The following is a 24,139-nucleotide window of genomic DNA, read 5'->3' on the forward strand; positions in this document are numbered from 1 at the left end:
GCACTTTGCTGCTAACCTAAAGTTTGGAGGTTCAAATCCACCCAGAGGCACCTCAGAAGAAAGGCCTGGTGATCTACTTCTGAAAACTCAGCCATCGAAAACCCTAGGGAGCACAATTCTACTCTGACACACATGGGGTCACCATGAGTCGGAACTGACTCGATGGCAACTGGTTACTGGTTTAGATGCATAGGTCTCAATGAGATTATCAACCATCCTTGTTTTCCTAGGACTGAGGTGTTTCCTGGGACTCTGGACTTTCTGTGCTAACACTGGGAACACCCCAGGTAAACTGGGATGAGTCGATCACTCTGGGACCCAGAGGGTGCTTTTAAATTTGGGGGTGATAATTTATCATTTAGCACTGCTGCTAGATGCCATCCACTGGGATTCGGAAAAGCTGGGTTATCCAGAACCATGTATCAGGATTTTTAATGGAACTTTCTTCATGTATATGAAGAAAAAAACAAGAGTTTCTTAAATCAATGGGTTTCACCAGGGGAACACTAGCCAATTTGAGGATGACAGTCTTTAGCAGGACATTCACAAGGCAACAGCCTCATTACCAATGAGTCTTATTTGTTTGATTTTATTCTTTGACACATGCTATCTTTCTCCAAGTTCTATTCTCAGCACTTTCGTTAGTATATGTACTTGAAAGTAATATACTGCATTTACTTTAAAATGGTCTGTCACTGAGACTTTTCATTAATTTAAAATGATGCTCCCAATCTCTCAAATTATTTCCTTATCCAGGACCTACTGGTTTATTTAGCACCATGGGCCAACTTGTTTAAAAATAGAATTTGTGGGGATAGACGGATTTGCTTAAAGGAAAATAAACAAATAAATATTTCTGGAGAGATGCAGAGAGAGAGACCCTGCGGAAGCTGCTAAAGCACCTGTGTTGGTACAGGAAGCCCAGTAATGCTGTGCTGATTAGCCAATGTATTCACGGGAGATGTTGCCCCCATATCTAGCCTATTCTTCTACATTAAAAAAAAAACCAGTGCCATCGAGTCGATTCCGACTCATAGCGACCTAATAAATGGAGGTTGCTTTATAAATTTCAAAGATATTCCACACACATTTTCTTATTAGAGGCTCACGGTGACCTTATGTGGTAGGCAAGGGAGGAGTTAATTTCACCATTTTACAGAAGGAAAAAATAAAACACAGATGGTTTCGGTAATCTGCCCAAAGTCACACAGTGATACTGTGGGGGAAGCTAGGTCTGGTACTCGGGTCTCTTACCCTCAAGGATGCTTGTTGGCTCATCCGTTCAATCCAGTATACGTATATGGAGAGTCTACACCATGCCAGGCACAACTAAGCAATGAGGATATTAGGTAGGAGACAGAGTACTTGTCCTCAAGGAGCTAATGGAAGATTAGAGACAGATATGTAAAAGCTCTCAATATAGGGTAACTGGGGGGTACTCTAGAGGGAAGCCTGCAGTCCCGAGGGTTCTTAACCCAGACTAAGGCATGGGTCAGGAGCATTCAGGCTCCTCAGAAGAGATGACACTGAATTAAAGATAAGTAGGGGTAGGGGTAAGTCAGACAAATAGCTCTTCTTCTGGTCCCTTCTAGGATGGTCCTTTTCTCTACCTTCCCTAATAGTATTTGGAGATAAGCTTTTCAGCATGAGTTCTTACATAGCACAGCCCTCTAGACCTCCCTCCACCCCAAAACTGGTGTATCCCCAACCTCATCTGAGAACACCTCACTGTGGCTCCTGTTGAACAGACTCATTCCAGCTCTGGGCCTGAAGCTGTGCCCAGAAGCAAGGAAAAGGAAGACAACACGAGCAAATGAGTGGATCAAACCATGGAAGTGTACGTTTGGGCGGTTTTTAAGATCCATTCATGGGTTATTGAAGGGCTCACTAAAATATGAGGGGGCAAAAAGTAGGAAGTTTCTGTGACACCGGAGCTACAAGTCAGAATACAGTGTCTTTCACAGAGAAGTGAAACTTCATTATAAAGGAGACAAACCCAAGGATCAAAGCCATACTCATGTAACAGAATAAAATTCACTGGCTTGAGAAATTGGAAAAACACAACTAATTTTAATGACCATGCTCCTTTTCCACAAAGGTTAACCCAAGGGTGACGGAAAGGACTTTACGGCCTTGGGCCAGATTTGGCCTGCAACCAGCCTCATCCTGGTTTCTAATGTAAGTTATATAGAAAGATTACCAGGGTTAATCACTGTGAAGAAGTCCTATGAAGAACTGTGTAAAATGGCTTTGCTATCAAACAAGATATGGAAAGTGAGAAGACCAGTCTGCTGCATAGTTTTAGATGCAAATAACTCACACTTGAGCACCAGTGGGCCCAAATGCCTACTATTTGTACCAACCAGGACCAAGGATGAGGATTTTGATGTTATTGCCCAAGGGAGAGGAAATAAGCTAAAAATTTGAGGGCATAGGTGGGGCTATCTTCTTGCAAAGTTAAGAAATGGATCATTGAAGGGAGCCAAAATTAAGCCTAGCTTCCTCTGCCAGAGCTGTTTTTATGGGTTTCTTGAATAGCAGCAACAATAGCAAGAATAACTACCATTTCTTCAGTGCCTACTGTGTTCCAGGTGCTATCCTCTACATTTCAAAATCTTTCTGAATCCTCTTAACAATTTGTTAAGGTAGAACACTTCTTAACTTACAGATGTGGAAACTGGGGCTCAGAAGTTCAAACCCTTGCTGATTCTAAAGTTATGTGCTTAATTAAGTGCTCTGGTAAGCTGCCTTAGGATTGCTTTTAGTTAACCCTCAACTGTTTGGCTGTATTTTTCATCAGTAAAAATCACCAGAAAAACTCAATATTTTGCATTTGCTTAAGTATAGAAGGAAAAGACAAAACAAAACAAAACAAAAACAAAAAACAAAACTGGAGAACTGAAATTCTTTCAAAGATGCTCCTGAAAGATCCTACTCTAGGGGAAGGATTGGGGCCAGTGGCAGTGAAGAAGTGGCTTAAGCCAGCCATTTCTTGGGGTCTGAGGAGGATAAAGGAGCACTGGTGGTGTAGTGGTCAAGAGCTACGGCATGCTACGGCTGCTAACCAAAAAGGTAAGGTGCTCCTTGGAAACCCTATGGGGCAGTTCTACCCTGTCCTATAGAGTTGCCATGAGTCAGAATCGACTTGATGGCAATGGGTTTGGTTTTGGTAGAGAAGTAGGAAAACTACCACAACCACAAAGGAGTCAGAGACAATCTAAGAGGAAGAGGCTGCCCTAACATACCTTCTCCATAGCCTTCATACTCCGAGTCCCAAGCAATCATTTTCTTTCATGCTCAGTGACTCACCACCAGAAACAATCTTTCTGTGGTAGAGTGACTGGACTAAACGTTTCATGTGTGTCAGAGTAGAGCTGCACTCCGTAGGTTTTTCAACGGCTGATTTTTCAGTAAATCACCAGGCCATTCTCCCAAGGTGCCTCTGGGTAGACTCAAACCACCAACATTTTGGTTAGCAGCCAAGCACTTTCACCATTTGTACCACCCAGGAACTCCATTTGTCTTATCAGGGAAAGGCCAGGAAACTTATTATGCCCAGAAGCCTTGTCTCAATCAATTCTCCACCTAACTTACATGCTCTCAGAGGGGAGAACACAAGGTAATAGCAGATTTCAAAATTGTAAACATGTACCAGAGTGTATACTGCTAAAACAGTGTTATGTCCATCAATGATGCTGACATTACTCCAAATATTTCTGGAACTCCTCTTTGGCAAGCCCATTTAAAGGCAGTTTAAGTGTTACAATAAATAAACAGCCCCTTTATTTCATCCTCTTACCCCCAAATGGACCCCAAACGGTATGGCTCTTCTTGATTAGCCACCCCATTCATTTAGTTACAAATGACTTCTAGGTATTTCAAAAAATTCACTTTACCTTCACAGGAAGAAGACTGACTTATACCTCTTCAGTCTTGCTTTGAACACTCACCAGGCCTGCTCAACCACACTTTGATGATGATAACAGTGACAACAACAACAGCAGCAGCTATCGTTTCTTCAGTGCCTATGTGCCAGAACTAATCTTCACAAGAGCACTGAACAGTAGGTATCACTATCCCCATCTTACAAATGAGGTAACTGAGTTTGAAGTTAAATAACTTGAGCAAACCACACAGTACATATCTGAGCCAAGATGTGAAGTTCCATCTGTCTAACTCTACAGACTGCACTCTTCCTAACATGCAACAACCACCTGGCTCATCCTTCTTAACTTCTCAGGGTCTTCACACTATATCCTCAGACTGCACCACTGATATCTGCAGACTGCAAGGACTGGTCAGAAGATGTAGGAAAATGATTTGAGCACCAGCAACATCAGTGAAATCAGTCTAGGACCTCCCAAAGTGCCTGCTGTGAAGGAAGCAATAATTCTTTGAAGGCATGGAAGTGCTAGTACGTCAATGAAAATTATTTCTTCAAAGGCAGTTATATTCCTTCATGATCCCATCTCCTAAGTCTTTCAGGGTAGAGTACAAGAGCTCTGGTGCATGGAGCCATGATGGTTAAGAGGACAGGGGCCTTACCGCACCATCGGAATCACATTTCAAACAGGAAGCTCTGAGGTGATATGTATTTGTTGAGGATATGGGTACGCTGGAGTCCCTGAGTGGTGTGGGTGGTTAATATGCTCAGCTGCTAACTGAAAGGTTGGTAGTTGTGGTGCACCCAGAGGTGCCTTGGAAGAAGGACCCAGAGATATACTTCTGAAAAATCTGCCATTGAAAATCCTGTGGAGACAGTTCAGCTCTGACACATATGGGGCCAACTCAGTGATGGCAAGTGTTGTTGTTTTTTCTTGGCATGGTATGCTGGGACCTGCCTTGGTGGCTTTAAATATAATGATATGATCCAAATTAGCTGGTGGGGGGAGGAGCGGGAGGACATAGGTACTAAGAGGACGCTATCTGCTTAAAACACTGAGCCCTCCAAGCCTTCAACAGGTGGTCTCTTACAGACCTATCAATGCTGAGCCATGAAAATGTCTCCTTCTGCTTCTTCAGACATGGCAGTCGACCAAGTACAGCCCATCTCAAATGTGGCACACCATATTAAGCTGTCAGTCATTGGGATAAGTGGTGTTTTTCTCACTCAATTCTGAAGGTAAAGCTACTGTATGTGACACCATAATCTTAAAGGATAAATGTCACTGTACTGCCAGTAGGTCCTGACAAATAGCTGTCACTAAAGACTACTTTCAAGATAAATCTATGATGAAAATATGCCAGTCTAAACCCTTACACAGATTATTATATGGAAGTACTCCCCAAATTTATCTGTCTTGCCGTAACAGGGTTAAAAAAAAATCCTTAGCTGCCATAAATATTTCATGATAATTTAGCACTATAATATACCAAATTAAGTCATTTTCTACATACCCCATTTTTTCATCAACACCTTTTCATGAATGATCTTGACTTACCTAAGGTAAGGTAGAATATGTAAACTGCCATACCAACAAGCAAACTTTCACTTCAGTATTTTTGTTCTAGGGCATCCACTCAGGCTAACACAGCAGTTCCCCAAATTAGAAAGTATGAAGTATCATGTTTCTGCTTCCAGGAAAACTAAAGTAGAAATGAAATCCAAAAATGTCTGAGAGGGACCAAGAACAGTGGAGACGGTCAGTGATGAAATAGCATCTGAAGCTGTATTTGTCCCTCTCTCCTTCCTACCAGTCTTCCATAAGCAGCACTTCTGGCAGGCTGGGGGATGTAATGGTTAATTTTATGTGTCAACTGGCTAGGCTCTGGTGCCCAGTTGTTTGGTCTAAGACTAGTCTAGACATTGTTGTGAAGGTAATTTGCTGATGTGATTAATATTTATAATCAGTTGATTTTAAGTAAATGAAACTTCCCTCAATAATGTGGGTGGGCCTTATCTAACCAGTTGAAGGCCTTAAGAGCAAAATTAGAGGCTTCCCAGAGAAGACAGAATTGTGCCTAAAGACAGTAAAATAGAAATCCTGCTGGAGTTTCCGGCCTGACTGGCCTATGGATTTTAGATTTGCCAGCCCCCATAATTACGTGAGCTAATTCCTTAAAAATCAATCTCTCTCTCTCTCTACTTGTCTCTTGGTTATATTTCTCCAGAAAACCCTGACTAATACAGAGGGCAAGGAAGAACTAGGTACAGAAGAAAGATCTAGGAGGTTGAAGACTGTACTTGAAATCATCATGACAAGGCCTGCTAACAAAAGCTACGGAGCCTTGGCTTCAGTAGGTTTTGATTTTGGCTTCTGCTTAAGCAAGCTCTGAAATCAAGTGACTTTAGGACCTGGCTTCACCACCACCAAATAGTATTTCCATTATCTGTCCTTTACTTTGTTCCTGTGCCCCCTTCCTCTTGGCTCTGCATTTTGTCTTACATATTTGCTTCCCCATTGCTGCTTTCATTGGCTCTTCCATATTTAAAGTTGAATGTACATTGCCTTGAGTTCTATGGAGAGAAGCCACCCTATAAACCTAAAAACAAAACCAAAACCAAACAACAAATAATAAACAACCTAATTTAGCACAAGAGGAATTGAAGAGAGCTGGTGGCATAGTGGTTAAGTGCTACGGCTCCTAACCAAGAGGCTGGCAGTTTGAATTCGCCAGGCGCTCCTTGGAAACTCTATGGTGCAGTTCTACTCTGTCCTATAGGGTCATTATGAGTCGGAATCGCCTCGACGGCAGCGGTATAGTGGGTATGTATAGCAACTGCTGCATACCACAGACCTGATGTGACTAGAATGGGGTGTATGTATGGGTCTGAGTATATGTATACTTTGACATACAGGTTTTTTCTTAATATTTTCCTTTACCATCAGATTGAAGACTCTAAAGTTCTTTTCCTTTTGCTAGGTAAACCAGTGGAAGACTTGTTGGTGCTAGAAATCTGTCCCCTCTTTCCCGAATCCTCAAAACATACAGTGTTCATAAAATAGTTGCCTTCTAAAAACACAATCAACTATTCTCCCTTGTTCTTTTCAGATCATTAAAAAAAAAAACAGCCACTGTAAAGTTGGCTCTGACTCATGGTGACCCCCTGTATGTCAGAGTAGAGCTGTGCTCCACAAGGTTTTCAATGGCTGACTTTTCAAAAGTAGATCGTTGGGCCTTTCATCTAAAGGTGCCTCTGGGTGGACTTGAACAACCAACCTTTCAGCTAGCAGCTGAGTGCGTTAATTGTTGGCACCACTCAGGGACTCTGCATCCATCTTCAAGGGGTATAAGCAACTCTCATAAACCAGCTGACATGGATATTGCTTAATATTTTCTTCAGCATCAATGTTTCCCTTTTGATCAAGGGTCTCCACTGATAAGTCTCATTCCCTTCAGGATCCTTGATTTTCATAACGTTTCTTGGCTAAAAGTAAATACTTTCAAAGGAACATAAACCTGACCTATAAAGATAGCAAGGTTGCGATGCATTTGACAAAATAAAGTGAGAACTTTTACTTAAAACTTCAAGTTAAATGAGAAATTCAATGAAAAGCTCTGGAAAGAGGTTTTAACTATAGCTGAAATATGGAGAAAAAGCTAATCTTTATAAATAGTACAAGTAGAGGGCACACATGTCCTTGGGCTAAAGAACTTCGTATTATTAAACGTATATTTGCAACTTTTAAAGCTCTAGTTTGACACTATTCCCTAGTGCCATCATTGCAGTAGGTCAGTAATACAAGTACAGGTTAATTACAACCTGAGGTTACTAACGAGGAGCTCTTTTCTGGACTACATTACCCTTATTCTGGTCTGCAAATATATTTAATTTCTTTCCTTTCTTCCCTTCCTTCTTTTAATGTGCTTGGCTGCTAAATAAAAGCTTGGAGGTTTGCGTTTAGCCAGAGGTGCCTTGGAAGAAAGGCCTGGTGAGCTACATCTGAAAAATCAGTCACTGAAAACCCTATGGATGGTGATGGATGAACGTAATTCATGTCACTAACCGTACATGAGAAGATTGTAGAAATGGAAAGTGTTCTGTTACATATTCACCACAATAAGAAAACGAAACAAAAAGAACCCTACAGAGCATACTTCTACTCTGACACACGTAGGGTGGCCAGGAGTTAGAATTGATTCTACAGCAACTGGTTTAATAGTCACAACAGCCCTGTGAGATGCCCTTATCTGACAGAGAAAGACCTAGGGGCTTTCTAGGTTACATGACCCACGCAACGTCACACAGTAAATAGCAGAACTAAAATGTAAGTCCAAGTTCATCTCCAAAGCCTTTCTCTGTGGATTACATTACATTGCAAATTCATTCCATTTAACACCATGATTAATTATCCTATGTCCTGGTATTGGGTACAGCTAGAATGTAAGTCCCCAAGGCAGGTAACTTGCCTGACTTGTTCATCCCTGTATCCCTAGCACCTGACTTAGTGCCAAGTACATAGTATCTCAAAACAAAGATGTTAAAGGCATGAATGAATAAGGACAAAACAACACGGCCAATTAGATATGGAGGGACTCTAATTCAACTATCGCATTTTTTAAGATGGGAAAACCAAGGCCAAGAGAGATTAAGTCTCTTGCTCCAGGTCAAGTAACTAATTAGTGAAACCTTCAGAGCGCCATTTCAAGTCTCCTTTGTATTCTCTTCTATACCACACTACCACTTGTACAAACACTTTTAAAGCATGTCTATCAACTCTGCGTGGTTTTCTTGGCATTCTACCCTCCTGATTTAATTATTTAACTGCAAACTAGCCCTCACACGTGCAAAGCACTAGAAGGAGTGCCACTACCCTATTAGAATGAGGACAAGAAATTTTGTCTGTTCTGTTCACTTCAACATGCCTGGCACTAGCAAGTGCTCAGTAAAAATTTGACGAGGAAATGAATATATATTATCCCCTTTCAAGTGCTGAACAAATTCTTCACAGATGAAGACTGTTAGCATAGCTATACTAACAAATACTCAAATGATCAAACTTTTCAGTAAAATCGCTCAGTGAAATACTACTTCCCCTGCCTTCCCCTTTCTTCTTTCCTCCATCTTCATCTATAAAATAGGGAAGAATAATGCTACTCATTTCAGAAGGCTGTTAAAAAAAATTAAAAGGTAATACATATAAAGCACTTAGCACAGTCCTTGATACACAGTTAACTCTCAATAAATGATCGCTATTAGTATGATTGAAGGGAGCCCTGGTAGCACAGTGGGTAAGAACTCAGCTGCTAACCAAAAGATCAGTGGTTCGAACCCACCAGCCACTCCACGGGAAAAAGATGTGGCAGTCTGCTTCTGGAAAGATTTAAAAAATTACAGCCTTCAAAACCCGTGAGGGAGCTCTACTCTGTCCCATAGGGTCGCTATGAGTCAGAATCGACTCAACAGCAATGGGTGTGGTTTACTGGTTTATTAATATGATTACGATTTCAAATAAATAAAGGCCCACATAATGAGGAGATGGAAGAAGCCAAAGAGAGAATAAAAGAGTTGTTTTATACTTTAGAGTTTTTAAAACATCCCTGAACACACATGGTAAATTCTATGAGGGCTTATAAGCTATAGACAGCATCTGGTACATCATATATGCTCACATGTATGTTTTTTCTAGATTTTTTCTTGTTAAACTAAATAGGGGCAGAAAGAAGACATAATCAACCCTGAGATGAACATACGATGAGCATTCCTCAAGTACTGCTTCATTAAACTTTCAAAAAAGATCACCTCTCCACGAGTTCCTGTCCATTCCAGCAAAGGGTGTCGTTTTCGGCCACGGGGCTATGGCTGCAAATGTAGCCCGGCAAAGCACTGTAGAAGCTGATGAAAGATTTCAACTTCTGAATTAGTTCCCTGAAAGAAAAACAAAACATCTGCGCATAAGAGGCAAGTAAACCCAGTATGAGAAAAACTTCATTTCCTTATCAGCATGACAGAACGGCTTTGCCAAGCTGATTAGAGCAATAAATGATTTTTAAAGACAATTCTTGGCTACAAGGCCACAATTTAGTTTAAAAAAAAAAATCAATAGAATGATATTAGAAAAAAGTTGCCTGCCACATAAGGTGCCGTTCCTATTAGAAGGATGATTTCATTCCAACATCCATTTTTGAACACTTTCAGCTTCCATTTTTTGTTTAGAAGGCTGTTACCTCTGTTCTCAAAGGTGCTGATTACAAGACACACTGGAGTGCTACATATCTTTTGGTTTCTCAGTGTAATTGAGTGCACTGATTGTAATTTACAATGCTATTACCCTAGAGATGGTCCCTTTCCATATAGGCTCTGGCTAATGGCTGCAGATCAGAATCACAGGGTGCTTAGAGCAGTAGAAGCTCTATGAAATTCTCTGACTGTATAGTCAGGGAAACTCCCATCTGCCCGAGGAGGAAGGTTTCTTTGTTATGTGTCTGTATATTATGGTTCCTGTTGGGGACAGGGAGTGTGGAGGGAATCCTAGTATATTTTATTACCTATTTGCTTTGGTTTTTATGCTGTGTATGACAAGACAAGGAGCCCTGGTAGCGTAATGGTCAAGTGCTTGACTGCTAAATGAAAGGTTGGTGGTTCAAACCCACCCAGCGGCTCTCCAGGAGAAAGATCTGGCGATCTGCTCCCATAAAGATTTACAGCCTAGAAAACCCTAAGGGGCAGTTCTATTCTGTCACATGGGGTCGCTATGAGTTGGAATCGACTCAACACTACCTAACAGCAGTAACAATATCTTGACAGGTTTACGTGTGTGTATATATGTGTGTGTGTGAGAGAGACAGACAGAGAAATTCATATTATGTATGCAAATGTATAAATATACACATAAAAATACCCCACAAATTTCTGGCCGCTTATCTTCTTTCACATGTACATGGGCACATAAAATAAGACACCATAAAATGGAGAGAAGTCGATACACTTCCAAAGAAATATTAAAGTATCTATGTCATAGATGTTCAGTGGTAAGTACATAAAAATAAAATACACTTTCTTTTCAAAAGCAAAGCTTCCAGTAGAAGGAGAGTTAAAGTTTTCTGCACATCCAGGTCTACTCCAAGTCTCTACTAAGGTCAGGGAATTTGTAGGGAGTGGAGTAATTATGCAGTACCGTCTACAAGCTAAGAATGGACTGACCTGATATTCAGGCCTCTGGAAAAGCCGGAGGCCTGAATCTCATTTCATGACAAGTAAAAGCCCTGAACCCAGAACTAGCCAAAAGAAGGCTGGCAGAAAGAACTTTTTTTTTTGTTTTGCATCAAATGCTATTTTCCACTTTATTCTGATAAAACTATTCATTTCAACTAATTTTTAAAAAAGAGAGACGGCTTATTACAACACTCAACAGGACTTCACAAAGGCTAAACCAAATCAGGATCACAGACAAAATAGCATAAGAAAGGTTAAAACATGTTGCTGTTTTGTCAATTCCAACTCATGGTGACCCCATGTGTTACAGAGTAGAACTGCTCTATAGGTTTTTTTTTTTTTGCTGTCATCTTGATAGAAGCAGACTGCCAGGCCTTTCTTCTGCAGCATGGATGGGTGAATTCAAACTGCCAACTTTTAGGTCAGTAGTCTAGTGCAAACTGTTTGCACCAACGAGAGACTTGCAACAAGGGTTTTGGGGACATACCCAACTCCTGACACCCAACAGTTGCTTCCTGCTGTGCCCATATCCCCTCTCTCAGCCTACCCCTGGGTGGCTGAGTACAGTCAATCCCCAAATGGAAGAGGCTCAATACAGAGCTCTGAAAATAAAAGTCAACATTATACTTTCTCACAGTGGAAAAAAATGGGTTCAATTAAGGGCAAATAGGAGAGATGCTCTGTTTTTACAAGGTAATAATCCAGTCCCCAAGAGTGGAAACTGCAAGACTAAAGGCTGAGGCTGGGTAGTTCCCCCCACCCCATGAAGGAAATGGAGTATGGCCATTAGTCTATAGCAAAAGATGTTCTTCTCTGTAATGAAATAGTTTCCCTTAGGCCTCCTCCCCCTTCCAACCCTCTCTCACTGACACAGCACATGGCAAGAAAAACTGGACCCACCGAAAAGTTTTTCTAGAAGGTACAAACAACACCATGAATTTCTCCCAGCCTCCCAATTCCTGCAGTTTTCTTGACTTATCATAAAGATCATTGAAAAATTAGAGAAAATCCAGAGGGGGTTGATCTAAAAGTCAAGGGGATGAGGAGCTGCAAAAAAACAGGAGACCTCCCACTTTGGTATGGAACGGTAAGACCTGGAAGAGTTAGGATGAAAGTCTTGGAAAACCGCAAAGAGCGTGAATACGGTGAACACAGTCTGGATCATCAAACACTAGAATTCAGGGGAATACCTTTGAAACTTGAACAAGATAAATTTGGGGGAATAAAAGGCCATTCCACTTCATAGAGTATTCATTACCTCTACAAGACATCCTGGATGAGCGTGAGAGGTGATTGTGCTTTTTAAAAAATTGCTTCTATATTCATTATTTTGAATTTACAACACAGTTTCATTTAGCACCATGTTTCAACAATGGTGAAATGCTCAGAAAAGCCCCTCAAAACTGGTTATGAGTAGTAGCTAAGAGCATTGATTTTGGAGTCTGACCAACTTGAATTTCAACTGTCAGCTGCTCTCCCACTCACACAGCTGTCGAAACTTCTCTGCGTCACAGTTTTCATATGTGCAAAATGAAGGTAATGAGAGCACCTGTCGTATAAGGTTACTGTGATGATTAAATGAGACAATGCATTTAAAGTGCTTAGCACAGAGTAACCGCCTCCCCCCCCAACGATGTTAGCTATCACCAATTGTGATGGCTAATGTTACTTGTCAACGTGGCTAGGTTACGATTCTCAGTGATTTGGCAGATACTGGACTGGGTGCTCTTCCATAATGTAATATATAATGTAATCACTTTCTATGATGTGATCTGATGCGATCAGCCAATCAAGTAAAAGCAGAGTTCCCTTGGGGGTATGGCCTAACTGCAGTACATAAATGGATGTCCTGGCAAAGCTTCATCTCTCTTGACCCTGCACTCTTCTTGTAACCTGACCTCTGGTTCTTGAGACACAAGCCTGCAGAAGACTCTGGCCTGCTAACCTACCTGCAAATTTTTTATTTGCCAGCCCTCAAAATCTTGTGGACCAGCAGAGGTCTCCAGTGTGCCACCTGACCTCTGGGGACTTGCCAGATCCCACAATTGCATGAGCGATTTCCTTGAAATAAATCGATCCCTGTCCTTCTCTCTATATATGTATGTCTCACTGGTTTTGCTCCTCTAGAGAATCTAGACTAAGATGCCAATATTACCATGATCATGAATCTGTAGAATATAAATGCAATATATATGTAATATATATATAATATATCACAGATAAATTTCTGTATGCAGGATCATTAACATTTTTTTAAGTTCCAGATAAATTTATATGTGTGAAGTAATTAAAACCCCTCCACTTTTTGTTGTTGTTAGATGCTGTCGAGTCGGTTCCAACTCATAGCAACCCTATGTACAACAGAACGAAACACTGCCCGGTCCTGAGGCATCCTTACAACTGTTGTTATGCTTGAGCTCATTGTTGCAACCACCGTGTCAATCCACATCGTTGAGGGTCTTCCTATTTTCTGCTGACCCCGTACTCCGCCAAGCATGATGTCCTTCTCCAGTGACTGATCCCTCCTGACAACATGTCCAAAGTATGTAAGACGCAGTCTCGCCATCCTTGCTTCCAAGGAGCATTCTGGTTGTACTTCTTCCAAGGCAGATTTGTTTGTTCTTTTGGCAGTCCATGGTATATTCAGTATTCTTCACCAATACCACAATTCAAAGGCGTCAACTTTTCTTCTGTCTCCCTTATTCATTGTTCAGCTTTCACATGCATATGAGGCGATTGAAAACACCACGGCTTGGGTTAGGTGCACCTTAGTCCTCAAGTTGACATCTTTTTTTCCTTTTCAACACTTCAAAGAGGTCTGTTGCAGCAGATTTGCTCAATGCGATACAGCCTTTGATTTCTTGACCACTGCTTCCATGGGTGTTGACTGTGGATTCAAGTAAAATAAAATCTTTGACAACCTCAATCTTTTCTCTGTTTATCATGATGTTGCTTATTGGTCCAGTTGTGAGGATTTTTGTTTTCTTTACGTTGAGGTGTAGTTCATACTGAAGGCTGTGGTCTTTGATCTTCATCAGTAAGTGCTTCAAGTCCTCTTCACTTTCAGCAAGCAACGTTGTATCATCTGAATAACATAGGTTGTTAATTAAGTCTTCCTCCAATCCTGATGCCCCATTCTTCATATAGTCCAGCTTCTCGGATTATCTGCTCAGCATACAGATTGAATAGGTATGCTGAAATGATACAACCCTGACACACACCTTTCTTGATTTTAAACCATGCAATATCAGCTTTTTTTTTTTTTTTAATATCACCTTGTTCTGTTTGAATGACTGCCTCTTGATTTATGTACAGGTTCCTCCTGAGCAGAATTAAGTGTTCCGGAATTCCCATTCTTATCAATGTTATCCATAATTTGTCATGATCCACACAGTCAAAGCCTTTGCAGAGTCAATAAAATACAGGTAGACATCCTTCTGGTATTTTCTGCTTTCAGCCAGGATCCATCTGACATCAGCAATGATATCCCTGGTTCCATGTCCTCTTCTGAAACCGGCCTGAATTTCTGGCTGTTCCCTGTGGATATACTGCTGCAGCCATTTTTGAATGATCCTCAGCCAAATTTTGCTTGTGTGTGATATTAATGATATTGTTCTATAATTTCCACATTTGGTTGGATCACCTTTCTTGGGAATAGGGATAAATATGGGTTGCTTCCAGTCAGTTGGCCAGGAAGCTGTCTTCCATATTTCTTGGCATAGACAAGTGAGCACCTCCAGCGCTGCTTCTGTTTGCTGAAACATCTCAATTGATATTCCATCAATTCCTGGAGCCTTGTTTTTCGCCAATGCCTTCAGAGCAGCTTGGACTTCTTCCTTCAGTACCATTGGTTCCTGAGCATATGCCACCTGTTGAAATGGTTGAACATCAACTAATTCTTTCTGGTATAATGACTCTGTGTATTCCTTCCATCTTCTTTTGATGCTTCCAGAGTCTTTTAATATTTTCCCCATAGAATCCTTCACTATTGCAACTCGAGGCTTGAATTTTTTCTTCAGTTCTTTCAGCTTGAGAAATGCCAAGCTTGTTCTTCCCTTTTGCTTTTCTACCTCCAGGTCTTTGTACATGTCTTTATAATATTTTGTCTTCTCGAGACGCCCTTTGAAATCCTCTCTTCAGCTCTTTAAGTTCATCATTTTTTCTTTTTGCTTTAGCTACTCGACATTCAAGAGCAAGTTTCAGAGTCTCTTGTGACATCTATTTTGGTCTTTTCTTTCTTTCCTGTCTTTTTAATGACCTCTTGCTTTCTTCATGTGTGATGTCTTTGATGTCATTCCACAACTTGTATGGTCTTTGGTCATTAGTGTTCAACGAGTCAAATCTATTCTTGAGATGGTCTCTAAACTCAGGTGGGATATGATCAAGTTCGTATATCCAACTATATGGCCTCCTCTCTTAAGGTTGGTATTAAGAAGTACAACCAATTTCTTCCCCAACATATTTATTCTGGTATTTGTTTTCAAAGATTAGCTACTGGGCTGGGTAATCCAGGGGACTAATCCGGCATAGCAGTTTGAATGATCTTCTTCTCTGACTCTGATAGGAAGTGGCCTTCACAGGAATTTGTGTCTAAGAACTTAAGCATCAGATATAGACAGCAAAGATAATGAAGTCAAGTTAAAAAGGGTAAATTAGTTACCAGGGAAGTGCAAATCCAAAACCATGATGAGGTAACACTTTACACCCACTAGGATGTCTATTATATTTGAAATAAAAAAAAAAAGAAATGAAAAATAACAAGTGCTAGAGAGGATGTGGAGAAACTGGAACCCACACGCACTCTTGGTAGGAATGTATAATGGTGCAGCTACTGTTCAAAACAGTTTGGCAGTTTCTCAAATAGTTAATCATAGAACTACCATATGATCCAGCCCTTCTACTCCTAGTTATATACCCAAAAGAACTGAAAACACATATTCACACAAAAACGTGTACATGAACGTTCACAGCAGCATTGTTTATAATAGCCAGAAAAGTGGAAAGAATCCAAATATCCATCAACTGATGAATGGAAAAATTGTGGTATATCCACAGAATGGTATATTACTCTTCCATAAAGAAAAATGAAGTCCGGCTAAATGCCGCAACATGGATTAACCTTAAAAATAGTATGCTAAGTAAAAGAAACCAATCACAAAAGACCACACATTATACGATTCATTATATGAAACGTACAGAGTAGGCAAATCTACAGAGACAAAATGTAGATTAGTGGTTGCTACCAGGTTAGGTGGTGATAGCTAAAGGTACAGGGTCTCTTTTTCAGGTGCTAAAAATATTCTAAAATTGATTGTGGTGATGATTGCACAACTCTGCATATACCAAAAATAACTGAATTATACGTGTTAAATGGGTGAATCATCTGATACGTGAATTATATCTGAATAAAAGCTGTTATCCCCTTCCCCCCAGAAAAGGCAGAGAAGAGGTAAGAAATAAGTCTCTTAGAAAGAGAGGCTTGTCTACTGGAGGGAGAGGTACTTGAAACAATGGAACGGGATAATCGGGAGAGCTGCAAAAGAGCAGCCAGGGTCTTGATTTGGATGGATGCAAAATACACACATGGGTCGAGGTGGGAGGGTTGGTTATGAACTGCAGCTTCAGCACTGGGAAGAGCTGTAAACAGTGGTTAAAATTTATTTGTTAAAATCTATTTCTTCCTTCATCTTTCAAAATAAAGTCTGTTGATTTTCCTTCACGTTGTAAAAGAAATATATGGTCTTTCTGGAGAATTTAGAAAATCCAGAAAGTTAGGAGCAGGAAAAAAAAATATTCGTAGTCCCACTAGCCAAACATAATCACTGTTAATATTTGAGTTATTAATATTTCCTTCCAGACTTTTCTCTTGAGTAAAGTTTTATTTCTTTAAAACCGATTTCTTTTTGACAGGCTTGTTCACTGAGTTCTTGCTGATTCTCAGTGTATATTATTCCCATTAGAACTTGCCTGGAATCTAAAGTGAATTTGACTGAAAAAGAACCTCAGAATAATTGAAATAAATAGCAGTTCCCCAATGATTCCCAGGCCCCATGGAAGGAGGCAGCACTCGCCTTTTGGAGAACAAAGAGCAGGGCTTGAGCACAAACTGGCCAATACCTCTGCATCCCAAAGGACACTTTTAGACTGCAGGCCATTCCATTATGCAAACCCATTTGAATACTGTGGGAAAATAAACCTTGGTTTCCAAAAGAAACTTTGATTCTGGAAAACAAATCTAGACATACTATTTTGCAGGGTAGAAAAAAACTTTCTAAACTATTGGGAAGTTAATGAGCTTTTCAAAGGACCCTGACAACAGGTGATAATGTCCTCTGACATCACAGTCCTGCAAGCAGCAGAGTGTGACAGGCATAGTTTACCTCCTACTGAGCTTTCTGGGCCTCTCTCATCTCTCTTCTCTTTGTCATTTCCCATCACTCCTTTCTAAACTTGTTCTGGCATGGAAGTGAGGTCCATTTTATTTGATCATTTCTTAAATCAAGCATTATGTCCTCTGCTTATAATTTTAGAAGGAAGTGAGTTAAACACTTCTATTTCTCTCTTTCAAAAAAGACACCTAAAACTAAATTAAGTGACATGTTAATTACCCCTGTATGACCGAGTCCAGATTTCTTTTCTAAGTGCTAGGAAACCCTGGTGGCATAGTGGTTAAGTGCTACGGCTGCTAAGCAAAAGGTTGGCAGTTCGAATCCGTCAGGTGCCTTTTGGAAACTCTACAGTGCAGTTCTACTCTGTCCTATAGGGTCGCTATAAGTTGGAATCGACTCGACGGCAGTGGGTTTGGTTTTGGTTTTTTTTTTTTTAGTAGCCCATGACAGACAACAAAAGAATCCCCACCCCTGAAGTCAAGAAATCTACTTGACTGAATTATCTGTAGAAAAAAGAATAGAAAGTTTGGAGAATTCGTTGCCCAGGATGGGAAAAATGATTTCATAGAAGGGAGTTTGCTTTGATCCTAATTCCACTTTATTCTAATACATACATGCCAAACATGCTATTTGACGTATAAATAGTGGAACCAACGGCTCTCGCTTAGGACAAACCCAGTATCTGTTTACAGCGGTCCGCCCTTCCTAGAGCTTTCTACTCAATGTGTTTAATGTGGGACTAAAGGATAGGGCTCCTTCACGTGCACCAGCCATTTTGAAACACTGTGGCTGGGTGCATGTGCTCTTCCCAGGTGGGATTCCACCATCCTCTAGAGGAGCAACCCTGGCTTTGGCTGTGGGGGAGGGGACTTCCTTGTTTCTTTGCAATGGTTTGCTTGGGCAAGCAGCAAAGCAGCACTAACTGAAAACCACTGCAAGTAAAAATGGTCCTTCATCCCTAACTGCAGATCCTTGACTTTTTTCCTTTATTATTAAGGTTCTTTTTTTTTCTTAAAGTAATATGAGCTCATTAGTTTAAAAAAAAAATTGAAAATGCAGAAAAACACATAAACTAAAATACCGAATACTGGAATAGTGCAGAATCATGCCTAATTCAGTCAGACAGCCTTTCACAGGCCAACCTGAAACTACAACTTTCTAACATTTCGAAGACTAAACCAAAAAACAAAACAAACAAACCCACTGCTGATGACTGGATTTCGACTCATGGTGACCCCATGTGTGACAGAGTAGAACTGTGTTCCATACGGTTTTCTTGGCTATAATTTTTTAAGAAAAAGCAGATCACCAGATCAGCAGATCCTGGCTGGGTTTGAACCGCCAACCTCTAGCTAGGTTAATAGTTGAGCGCAAACCATTTGTGCAAGCCAGGGACCTTATTCTGAAGGCTGTTGTTGTTGCGTGCCATTGAGTCGATTTCAACTCATAGCGACCCTACATGACAGAGTAGAACTGCCCCATAGGGTTTCCTAGGCTGCAGATGACACAACCTTGCTTGCTGAAAGTGAAGAGGACTTGACGCACTTACTGATGATGATCAAAGACCACAGCCTTCAGTAGGGATAGCACCTCAACATAAAGAAAACAAAAATCCTCACAACTGGACCAATGAGCAATATCATGATAAATGGAGAAAAGATTGAAGTTGTCGAGGGCTTCATTTTACTTGGATCCACAATCAACAGCCATGGAAGCAGCAGTCAAGAAATCAAAAGATGCATTGCATTGGGCAAATCTGCTGCAAAGGACCTCTTTAAAGTGTTGAAGAGCAAAAATGTCACCTTGAAGACTAGATTGCACCAGACCCAAGCCGTGGTGTTTTCAATAGCCTCATATGCATGTGAAAGCTGGACAATGAATAAGGAAGACTGAAGAAAGTTGACACCTTTGAACTGTGGTATTGGTGAAGAATACTGAATATACCATGGACTGCCAAAAGAACAAACAAATCAGCCTTGGAAGAAGTGCAGTCAGAATGCTCCTTAGAGGCAAGGATGGTGAGACTGCGTCTTACATACTTTGGACATGTTGTCAGGAGGGATCAGTCCCTGGAGAAGGACATCAAGCTTGGCAGAGTACAGGGTCAGTGGAAAAGAGGAAGACCCTCAGCAAGGTGGATTGACACAGTGGCTGCAACAATGAGCTCAAGCATAACAAGGATTGTAAGAATGGCGCAGGACCGGGCAGTGTTTCGTTCTGTTGTGCATAAGTTCGCTATGAGTTGGAACTGACTGGAAGGCACCTAAAAACAACAACAACAACAAAACTCCTTTTCTGGATACTAGCCCATATTTTTCTCATACTGTCCCCTTTGCCTGGAACACCCCCTCCCCTTCCCCTCCTCCATTTGTTGAACTTCTACTTATCCTTCAAGGTCTAGTTCAAAAGTTACCTTCTCCAAGAAATCTTTCTTGACTTTCTCAGGAGAGCTCTAAGTTCCCCAACTGTGGTGCTGCTGTCCTTTGTACCTAGCTCTGTTTTGATATCCTCAATGTATGAAAATTATTTATCTTTATGTCTTTCTCCCTAGCTAGGCTAGGAGCTTCTCGTATTCATCACAGTGTCCCCAGAGCCTAACCCTAACACGATGCCTAGTATACATAGTTGGTGTCAACATAGGTTGAAAGCAGTAGAGTCCTATTTAGGGCAAAATAGCTTATACCAGACCTGAAACTCATCAGCTCACTCAGGACATACATACTTTGTTGTTTTTTTCAGAGGGTGGAAGGCACCACTGAGCCTACAAAGCTGCCTAACAAGGCCAGAGGAGCAATCTGAGAGGGAGTGCAAGTAAGCATTGATTTTGGCCCAGGGAGCTGACATCAGCTTTTGTTCTTTTCTTTCTAGGTCGTTCAGTAGTGTCACCTAATCCACTGCCCCTTGATACAAAGAGGAGGGGAAGTATAAGAAGGAGAGGACTGGAATACATAGATGTAATTTCATAGGGGCAGAAGGCTGAATGACTTTCTCACAGGTTTCCAGCTAGGCCATAATCCTAGTATATAGAGGCAGGGTGGTCTATTTGTCTATAGATTGGATTTGGGAAAGAGAAAAACATTGCTTGTGTACTCTACCAAATTTTATGGGGAGTATGCAAATGACAAGGTAAATGGGAAGTGGGGAAGGAGACATTTAGGAGGGCAAAGGAGGGGGAGGCTAGCATCTGAGCTGTGTCGAAAACACTAGAGCTAGAAAGGGCTGTGCAGACCTCATTCCTTCTATTCTGACTGTACTCCTACGTGTGCATCTTGTTCTACCCTCACTGTTCTAAATCTGATGAGATATTTTCAATACTCATCCTTAAAAGGAACACAGAGCTCCATGCATAGACCACCAGATGAGTATTGTCTTTCAATTGAACTAAGCTATTTCTAAGATCAGTTGTGTGTTGCAAACTACCCAGTTGGGGGCAGACAAAACAAACAGATGACTTTGGAGTGCTACCAAAGGAATCCTGCATTTCTTTGTGTGTTGTTATTTTAATAAGGCAAAGGGCTTTTCAACTGATAATCAGATTCAGACAGCCTGCTCACAGCATCCACAGACTGAATGCTACAATAGGCTTCCTTTCCAATTATCATATTTGTTAACCATAGAGGATGTTATCGGGCATGGGTGGTGGGTGCTGGAGGCACGTATATTTTTCTGGGTAGTGTGAAGTGCTGTGTAAAACATACTGAGAAATTTATAGATGTACTAACACTCCTCCAAAACAAACCCTCCTATATGTAACATCAGATTGCAGGGGGCAGTGGTGTGTGTTTAGCAAGAGATCACCTTAATTCCTACTTCTCCCCTCTCCCTAGAGGGTTTTCAATGTCTATTTGAAGGAGTTAAACGAAATCAGACACTCTGCAGGTGTTTTGTTTTTTTCTTCTGCCAGGGAATTCAGAAAGATAGGCTCCATCTCAGACCCTAATGCTTTGGCCTGCAAAAAAGATGAGAAACATCATGGGGTGGGCTCTTGTTCCCAGCACCAGAAAGAGCCCTGCTGATCACTACTCAGCTCTACAGGCTTTGCCAAAATTTCTTACTATTCTTTTCCTTTGGGGGTTAGCTACAAATTAGAAAAATGAATCTAAACAAAGTACCCACATCTGGGTGCTCAGCCAAGAACCCATTTATCAACCTCTTCTCTCCCTGGAGGGACCAACATCCATGGAACCCTCCCTAGTAATGTGAAAGGGAATAGGTCCTAAATGTGAAAGGGAATAGGTCCTACAGAGCCTAAAACAGAAGTCATGGCCGCAGGGTCTTGCTAAATCTACTTATTCATAAATGTGTCTAGGTTATCAGAGTCATCTCCAAACGGGTCTGGGGTGGTGTGTTTATTTTGAAAAAGTTCCCCATGTTATTCTTTTTTTAAAAAAAAATAATTTTTATTGTGCTTTAAGTGAAAGTTCACAAATCGAGTCCATCTCTCACACAAAAACCCATACACACCTTGCTACACACTCCCAGTTACTCTCCCCCTAATAAGACAGCCCGCTCTCTCCCTCCACTCTCTCTTTTCGTGCCCTTTTCGCCAGCTTCTCCCATGTTATTCTTTTACAGATTCATATACCACCTCCTCCAGGAAGCCTCCACTATAACACTCTGGGCAGAACTTCTCTCTAGACTCTGAACATTCTTTTACTTTAGCACTTACAAAACTGTTTTGAAATTATTTTATTCAAGTCTATCTCCCCATTAGACTGAACTGGACAGCAGATATTGTGTCTTTGTATTTTTAGTACCCAGCATATATTCTGGCATGTAACAAACAGGTGCTTAATAAATTTCTGCTGAATTGAATAAAGCAATACACATATGCATATATTATCCACTTCAGCCAAATACGTAAGGGGTTTCCAGGAGTTAAAGATCAACGACTCGGTAGGACTTAGGTTAATTCTGAAACACACTTCAATTTCCTCCGATTTCTTTTTAAAGAGCAAAACGAAGCTATTACTGAAGTTTAAAAAGGTGATAAGGTCTTAAGGTGAAGAATCATGGACGCTTCAGTGGAAAGGAAAAATGTGTGTGGTGGGTGGGGGGTGGTTCAGGTAAAGAGTGAAAGAAGTGAAGAACAATGAATAAAGGACCAGCAGGAGCTAGAGAAGGTCTTGATACATGGCCTAATTTTCTCTTCCCAGAAAGGCAAAAACTCTCCGCAAAGAATTCCTATACTACAGAAAAATGTTTCTCAAACATTTTGGTGTCAGGACTCCTGTGGTGGTTTTTGAAATATGTACACAAATTCTTCCCACTCTTCCCTTCAAGAGGTGGAGCTTAATTTCCCTCCCCTTGGGTATAGACTAGACTTAGTGCCTTGATTGAAAAGAATATGGCAGACGTGACAGCGTAGTATTGTAATTTGCTCCTTTGCTCCTTGCTCTCTTCCTTGGATCACCTTTTGTGGGGAAATCAGCTGTCATGTTGTGAGGACACTCAAGCAAACCTAGGAAGTGGTTCAAGTGGTAAGACCCTGAGGACGCCATCCAACAGGCAACACTAACTTGCTAAATGTGTAAGTGAACCACTTGGAAGTGGATCCTCCAGCCTCAGTCAAGCCTTCAGATGATCGCAGCCTGAGCCAATACCTTGACCACAATTAGAGACTCTGAGAACCAAGCCAAATAAGCCATTCTCAAATTTCTGACCAATAGAAACTGTGAGATAATAAACGGTTGGTGTTTTAAATCATTATGTTTTGGGGTGATTTTTTTTACAGAACAGTAGACAACTAATGGAGCTCTGGTGGCTCAATGGTTAAGAGCTTGGCTGCCAATTAAAAGGTAGGTAGTTTGAACCAACCAGCCACTCCATGGGAAAAAAGACCTGGTGATCTTTTCCTGTAAAGATTTCAGCCTAGGAAACCCTTGAGGCAGCTCTACTATGTCACATGGGGTCGCTACGAGTCAAAACAGAGTCGGCAGCACACAGCAACAATAAGATAACTAATACAAATCCTTTAAATTCTTAAAAGTTATTGAGGACCCCAAAGAGCTTCATGCACATGTAGGGTATAAAAAAAAAATATTTACAGTTTTAGAAATTAAAACTCAGAAAAAGTTTTGAATACTTACTAATTCATTTTAAAATAAAAATAATAGATCAATTACAGGGTAACATAAATAACATTTTTATGAAAAAAAAAAAAACAGTGAGAAAAGTGACATTGCTTTGCATTTTTGCAAAACATCTTTACTGACTGGCTTCAGAGAAGACAGATTCTCCTATCTGCCACTGCATTTAATTCCTTGTAATACGTTGTTTTGGTTTAAGTACACAAAGAAATTTTGGTTTCATACAGGTGTGTAGTTAGCACAAGGAGGACCTCACAGTCCCCCTGAGAGGGTCTCTGGGACTCTCAGGGGTCTTCACATCATACCTTGAAAATTGCTGCTATAAGGCAACTAGAAATCCATTAGGCTGGAAGGTACAAAAGAGAAGAAAAGGGGGCTTCTGAAATGCTTCTTTGGGGGACTATTTCTTAAACTGCATTACCTCCTTTCTAAACTGCATCATATAAAATTATGAATTACCATTTCAAGCCCCCTGTAGTAAATTGAGACGAATGGAATATTTTAGCCCAAATTTGAGACATCACTTATTTCATTTCTTGTAAGACTCATGTCTAGCTGCTCTT

The 24,139-nt window shown here is 40.8% G+C and overlaps 1 protein-coding gene across 1 annotated transcript in view; it reads right to left on the bottom strand.

Moving 5' to 3' along the window:
• GPC3 (glypican 3) overlaps positions 1–24,139 on the bottom strand; it is a 490,374-nt gene that overhangs the window by 135,338 nt on the left and 330,897 nt on the right. The window contains exon 5 of the mRNA XM_003420845.3: positions 9,686–9,811. Within this exon, the coding sequence (XP_003420893.2) occupies positions 9,686–9,811 (126 nt within the window). The remainder of the gene's footprint in view (positions 1–9,685; positions 9,812–24,139) is intronic.

The sequence above is a fragment of the Loxodonta africana genome, chromosome X (assembly GCF_030014295.1).
Source record: "Loxodonta africana isolate mLoxAfr1 chromosome X, mLoxAfr1.hap2, whole genome shotgun sequence".
Taxonomy (NCBI): Eukaryota; Metazoa; Chordata; class Mammalia; order Proboscidea; family Elephantidae; genus Loxodonta; species Loxodonta africana.